Source organism: Vigna unguiculata, chromosome 9, assembly GCF_037176805.1.
Source record: "Vigna unguiculata cultivar grain cowpea cultivar isolate G323 ecotype 2 chromosome 9, ASM3717680v1, whole genome shotgun sequence".
NCBI lineage: Eukaryota > Viridiplantae > Streptophyta > Magnoliopsida > Fabales > Fabaceae > Vigna > Vigna unguiculata.
This window is the reverse complement of record NC_140800.1, coordinates 44748034-44755446: the sequence shown is the minus strand read 5'-3', so window position 1 is coordinate 44755446 and position 7413 is coordinate 44748034. Positions and strand designations below refer to the sequence as shown.

General features: G+C 35.8%; 1 protein-coding gene across 1 annotated transcript; it reads left to right on the top strand.

The window, feature by feature from the left end:
- The first annotated feature begins 1671 nt into the window (after positions 1-1671).
- On the top strand, positions 1672-4497 carry LOC114162580 (protein SHI RELATED SEQUENCE 5-like). The gene is made up of 2 exons (XM_028046512.2): positions 1672-3084; positions 3636-4497. The coding sequence occupies exons 1-2, from the start codon at positions 2481-2483 to the stop codon at positions 3989-3991; spliced, it is 960 nt and encodes a 319-aa protein (XP_027902313.1). The 5' UTR covers positions 1672-2480; the 3' UTR covers positions 3992-4497.
- The last annotated feature ends 2916 nt before the right edge of the window (positions 4498-7413 follow it).

Genomic DNA, 7413 nt, shown 5'->3' with positions numbered 1-7413 from the left:
TAATTATTGTTTTATTTATTTATTTATAATAAATAACTTTTGCGTTATTACAAGTTTTCAAGGTTTTTGTCAAATACATTTTGTAAAGATATATCATCTTATAATAGTTTCCCTTTTGTGCTAGATTTTTTTCTCATTGACATAAAAAAGTAATTTAAAACTTCTAAACTGAAATCAATTTTAACTGTTAATGTAAATAAAAAGAATCCATAAAGTTTTATTTGTTTCTGAAATGAAATAATTAACTTTTAATTATATTTTTTCACGGAAAAGAACAAGCCTTAGTATTTTTTTTTAATATGCTTCTATTTTGAGTATGTAGCTTTGATCCTTAACCCACACCAAACTTGTTTTGTTGTCTTGTGAGTCTGATAATTCCAGCATTTGCTGCTATAAATTCGGAAGAGGAGCAAACAAAATCATATTCTACTACTTATATGCTTCTGTAATAAATACAAACAAAGAAAAACTATATACTACTAACGACTTGCTACACACGCTGTAAGAAATTAGATCATCGGTTCATGAGCGACAACACATTCTCGCAAAATAAGGGAAACGTGCATGATTATTGACTACATTGTCAACTCAAAAACCATTATGTGTATAAACAAAAATTATTTTTTCACCAAGTCAACAATTTAACTCCTTTAGGATTCGTCAATTCGTAAGTACCAATGTGAATTAAAAATGCACATAATAGTGTATGAATAATTAAAATAAGGTAATAAAAATTGTAGCTGAAAGTTGGTGCAATCTTAATTTAAACCTGATATGCACGTAGATATGCAGAATGAGGGAAAGAGAAAGGAAAAGAAAATAGAAATGAATGCATTTAATTTGGTGTTTTTGGAGTTGCTGAAAATGAAGACGGTTGGAGTACCCCACTTGTTAGCGATTTCCATGTAGAGGACACGGGATGTATTTGCTGGGTTATGTCTGGCCAAATTTTGCATCACAGGTGTTGACCTCTCACCGCGAAACTCTTTTTCTAATGCCCCCAATGAATTTTCCATCCATTAACATATTATTATGCCACATTTCGAGTCAATCATATAATCATTATGCCAAGAATTTTGAGGTGGAATACGAGGCATGGGACAGATAACACAGCAGGAGTAGTAAACCAAATCATAAATACTCCCAACACCTACCCCACACTATTTAAACTCCATTTCCAAAATAAAAAAACAACCTTTCTATTTACTTTTATTAAACATCTTTTATAACAGTTAATAATTTTTTTTTTTAAATTTGTAGACAAAGAAAATAGAAAAAAAAAATCTTTATGATATTGAATAAGAAATGAGTTAGAAAATGAGTATTTATTATGCTAGGGTAAGAGTTGGGAGAGCCGTTGGATATAGATTTGAGCGGTGATGGAGAGGAAAGTGGTGAAAGGAGGGACGTAGATGCATGTTGATGGTTGGGTGATGATGCACAGTACTAGTATTCCACAGTGGGGAAGATTGGTTGAGAGACGTTAAAAATGAGAGAAAAAAAAAATGATAATTTATGGGGAGGGTCAGAGAAAGTACCAGCGGGTTTTCCGGTGCAAGGACGAATAAGCAAAAGCTGGTGATATGACACGTGGGGGAGTGGTGTCCGTTGGATGGTCAAAGCACAGTTGTGGTTCACTCATCCCGGCCGAGATTTATTGAAACTGAAAGAGAACTGTAGAGAAAATGGTAAGTGATAGATTTTCATGTTCCTCCACGCACACATGACACACACCACCACCACCACCACCACCCTCTCTTTCTCTCTCTCACACACATGACAGTACTACCACACTCCCAGTTAGACAGGGCAAGACACCATGGAAGCAAAGCTAGCTTGAATTCCTCTTGTGCAGCGTAGGATACAGCAGTCTAAAGTCTAAACTAGAAAAGCAAAGAGGTAGAGAGAGAGAGAGATAGTGTGGGATTGGTGAGACGTAATTCATAAATGAGACTTATACAGTAGAGTAGATGGGTGCAGTTACCGTGGCGGCGTAGCAGAAGCTCTAATTCCGTGCCATAATTGCTTCTAAGGGAATTCAGTTTCACCAACTCCGCATCCTCTCTTCTTTACTCATTTGATAATTCCTGTGTTTTCTTTAATTCACGTCTTTTTCTTTTTTTGGTGAGAAACAGTTTCCCCCAAAAGCTGCAAAAACTCAACCAGCCCAGAGAAAGATCATATTTCAGACGCCCCACCACACAACACATCACACCCACATACTCAGCGTGAATAAGACAAAAAAAAAAAAAGAGAGAAAGAAAGCGATCGGGTAAAAAATTACTAGTAGTAAGCAGTAAGCAAACCTAGCAGTGTTTTTTGTTTTTTTTTTTTTGTATGTGCAAGGGTAGCCTTAATTAACCCAGAATTCAGAGCTGTAGCCCCGATCTTGGGTAAAAGATTTAAAGATTGGGCGAAGGTTCTGCTATGGATATTGTGTCTGAATTGGGGAAAATCGATTCAGCTTTGGGGTGCAACAAATGGCCGGGTTCTTCTCTCTAGGTGGAACTAGAAGGGGAGGTCCACAAAACAAGGAAGAGGGAGAGGTGGAAAAAGGAGATAACAATAACAACACCAACAACAGCAACAGCGGGAATAACCTATTGTTGTTCAGGAACGAGGAGATCTACAACAAGGGGTTCGAGATATGGCCAGAGTCGTATCAGGCTCAAGCTGCACCCCAAAACCTGAGCAACTACTTTGCGTTTGGAGTGGGTCCTAGTCGCAGGAACTGCTCGAGCGTGAACGAGGAGGAGGTTTCGCTCTGTGTGTCTGATGAGTCTACGAGATTTGGATTAACTGTCATGAGGTCCGGAGGTGCAGGAAGCAGCGGCATGAACTGTCAGGACTGTGGTAACCAAGCCAAGAAAGATTGTACACATCTCAGATGCAGAACCTGCTGTAAGACCCGAGGGTTTCAGTGCCAAACCCACGTTAAGAGCACTTGGGTTCCAGCAGCCAAACGCCGCGAACGACAACAACAACTCGCTGCCTTGCACAACCCACAACAATTTCGTCCACACAATATTCCCAAACGATACCATACAGACACTCAACTCCTCTCCGCTCCACAACCCATCGCAGGTTATAACTTTCACATTACACTATCATACTCACTTCAGATCAAAAAAATTAAATTGTTTAATTAATTTTGTCTCTCTTCTGTCTATAAATGTAACTTTCTTCAGATAACCATGTACTCTTTTGGAACCAGTCTGTTACCACTACTACACACAGATGATGACGATGATGCACTGAGATCTCGATGTAACATTGATTCTAGTCTTTTATTCTATGACTAAATACCCCTAACTAGTCCACAGTATTTGACTGAAACAATGAAAATGCAACGATGCTCCTTGGTCACCCATCACATTTCGCTCTTGTTTTTTCTGCCCTCTCTCTTTCTTCTTTTTTCCATATTCCATCACTGTTTCTAAGTAAAACTGACGAAACTATTTGAGTTCCATCCATGTGAGAGTTGCCATGATTTTTTTTTTTTTTCCTTTTTTCCTTCTGTGATGATAGCGGAAAAGTAGAGGGCACAGAGACACACACAATTAATTAGTCTAGTTTTATTTTTTGTATGATTAATTGTTTGATTTAATTAATTTGTGTGATTTGGTTGTACTTAGGGTTAGAGCTGGGGCAATTCCCATCTGAAGTGAGCACTTCGGCTGTGTTTCGGTGTGTGAGAGTGAGCGCAGTGGACGCTTCGGATGAACAGTGCGCGTATCAAACCTCTGTCAACATCGGAGGGCATGTTTTCAAGGGAATTCTCTACGATCAAGGTCCTGAAAGTTCTTACACCAGTGCAGTTACTGAGGGTTCCTCCGGTGGTGAACCCCGACATTTTGGTTTAATAACCGCCGCAGCCGCAGCCACGGCCACAACAGCCGGTGGAAACAACCTGTTTGACCCTTCACTTTACCCCGCTCCGCTGAATGCTTTCATGTCTGGTACACAATTCTTCCAACCCCCAAGGTCCTAAAGACGTCTCTTTCTCTATCTATGCGGACAGTAATTGAAGAAACCGAGTCTTTTTTTCTCTCTTATTTTTTGTCATTAATTGAGTCTGCTTGGAATTATTGGTTATGGTTGCTCCTCGGTACATCCATTGAACTTGATGCAAGCTGAAGTAGCTAGCTAGCTAGAAGGAAAAAGTAGTTAATAATTCTTAAAAGAATGATTATGCCAATGATTCTAGTGCATGAAATTAAATGGGCCGGGGATAGTTGTTTTGTGTTATCCGAATGTCAATTCAGATTTTCATCGGTATTTTTGATTTTATTGGTAAACTAAACTCATTGTCACCTTTCAATTCTAGAGCACATACATTTTCATTTTCATTTTCGTTTTGCCGTGACTGTGGTGTGCTTTGCTTGACACCGACAGCATTTGGATATGTGTGCATTATTATGATTATTATGTTAAGTAGTGTTTTGCTGGATGTTCTAATTTCTTTATAGTATTTTTCTTTTTCTGGGTTAATGTTGAATGAGCTTTCTGGTTGGTGCTGAACTCGAAGCCACTTTTTCCCGTTTATCCGTTCGCTTGCCAGATCGAAATAGAATGAAGTAGGTTTCGTGTGTGGTTTAACATAGAATTTTAGAGCCTTTTTTTTTTCTTTATCTCTTTTACATTTTTTTTATTTCTTTTATTTAAACGATTTATTGGGAGAAACCTTCCACGCATCTTTTCTTCTCTCCCATGCACTGCGAGCTAATTGGCAATTAAGCATTCTAGCAGTCTACTCATCGAAACACTGGATGCTCACTTTCTATACCTTTTTCCTCCTTAATCGACCGAAATCTGCATATATATATATATATATATATATATATATATATATATATATATATATATATATTTGTATGTATGGAGAATTAGAACTAGCATTTTCCAACTGCAGCTCTGAAAAACGATAAAATTTATCCAGTGAAATAGACATCCATGATCCAGGGATGTGACTTCCATATAGTTGAGTTGGCAAACGTCTTCTTTTGCTCATAATGTTTAATGCTTCTAAAAGTATGTGCATGTGATGTATGTTTATGCATATAAGTGTGTACAGTACCCAATGAAATAGGTCAAGGTACATACCATATGATAGGGCTAACAATACTTTAATAGACTGCTTGTTTAGTGCACAAGGGAGAATCACAAACTCTAGAAAAAATTTCCCTAGTTTTGTAATAACTGGCCCATAACATGTGCTACAGAACCTTCACTTGATTGAGACATACCACTCTCTTTCTCTTTCATCTAAGATTATTAACATCTTTTTCTTTGTCATATTCCCCCTCCAGTTTCTAATTCTTTGATCTTTTTACCAGTGTTCATCATGCTTGTGGAGAAAGTGTTTGAAATAAAAGTTGCATGGTTGTATTCTACCCTTTTAATTCTCGATCCCGTCATCTATATCGGCAAAATCAACTTTGAAATGATATTTCTGCTTATATTTTGTGGATAATCTCTGTGATTATATTAAGATCACTTGAGTTGACTAAAAACTACATGCTTTTTGAAGCAACATCCAGACAGGAAAAAGAAAAAAAGAGTTAAATCTATAATTGTAGCTCTAAGTCTAGTCACTTCTGTTGGCCACATGCGTCGATAGAAAAGAAAGAGAGAACCGAACAAAAACAAAAGTTGCCCATAAAACCGTTAAATATTCCGATTTTGCTAAAAGAATTGCTATACAAGACGCTAATTTTTGCCGAGTTAACTCATACGCTGAAGCATCACGCAATGACATAACTCAAGCCTGATAAATTACTTTGATAAGGGGCAATGGACACGACACACATGCACATATAAAGTAAGATGTGCAATGATATTGCATTGATTACAATAACCTCGTTAGCAAATTATTATGTCCAAATATGTGATGTGTTGTTGTCTACCAAGATTGATGATTCATCAACTCAACACTATAAGTCCAAAAGGCTTGGTCTTTGTAATGTCAGAATGGGTGGGTCTGTGAAATTTGTCCGTCCCTTTATGTTGTAGTTGTAAGTCTTTCAAAGAGCACTTCTTAAGCTTTTTCAAGCATTGATTTGATAATACTAATGAATTTCTAGTTTTAAAAAATGGAGATGATTGATGAACACTATACTTTGAAATTTTCATTCACTTGGAAAATACTTATCAAATAAGGACAATAGAAATTGTTAGCATTGAAAAATTGGAGCCTAGTTGAAATGAAATGACGACAATCTGTGTAACCAAGTGCCAAGTAATAGCATTAGAATTTCATGGTTTCTTTTTCAGACGATCAAATTCCTGTGTCCTGATAGAATAAATAGTTCCATCTACCATGCCAGCAACGACTTTCTTTCCCCAAATTACGCATGCACCAACTTCGGAACTTCATTTCGGGACATTGGAATTTGGAAGCGCATGTCTGGATTAATATTTTTCGCTCCAACATTAATTAATTCACACCCAACAGCTTCAAGAACATATATTTATTTGCTAAATACAGATTCATTTTGTTGGTATGAATAGAATTCACTTTCAATCTCTTAAATAATGTTTCAGATTCAAACTCTATTGATGGAGACAAAAAAAGGAAAAATCATCAAAACTGATTAATTAAATTTCTCGAGAAAGATTAATGACAAAAAAAATCATTGGAATTTGGATTCTTTACATTATTTATGACAGTCACAACAAAAATATATCAATAAGATTAAATCTAATGGATGAAACAAATCTTTCACAATGTAACAAATCAGACTTAAAGAAATATATTAATGGTACTGAATATATATTCTTAGTAAAAAAAAAATAATCACTTTTTAGTTCCTATAAAATGATAATAACCGTTTTTCCAAAAAAAAAAAATATCATTAATAGCATGCATCAGTTCAGATTGAGAAAATTTGTCTCACTTGGAAGAGTTATGTGGAAATATCTGATAGGAGTAGCATGCATGTCTTACAATTGTCAACTCGAAATTGATTTCCCTGATCCCATATTAATTTAATGTGCACGAGAATTCTCATATCAGACAGTTCATTAGAAAGACTGTTATGGATCTTCATTATTTACTGATCGAGAGATTCTAGTACAGTGCTACTTTCTTTTAGATGTGTCCCACGTGAGAGTTTTTTTTTTTTTTTTGAAATTATTTAATCACTCATGTGCAGATATAGTTTCATTCTAACCATGTTCCTAAATTTATTTTGTTGTAATGAATAGTTAAACATTTAATGTACTCCATCGTTTTAAACATTAATTAACTATGTTCTTTTCATAATTTCTTTATAAAACAGCGGTGCCATGTATACAGCATTGCATTGCATCTATTTTGAACAAATTCACTTTTATTCACATTAATTTTCTATTGCTGTTTCAAATACGATTTAGTTATACTTATGTATATGAAATTATTAAATTGGCTTTCAT

Excerpts from the sequence above, each read along its gene's own strand:
- LOC114162580 (XM_028046512.2), top strand. The coding sequence starts at position 2,481 with ATGGCCGGGTTCTTCTCTCTAGGTGGAACTAGAAGGGGAGGTCCACAA. Across the intron at positions 3,085-3,635 it reads CGCTCCACAACCCATCGCAG|GGTTAGAGCTGGGGCAATTC; the intron begins GTTATAACTTTC and ends GGTTGTACTTAG.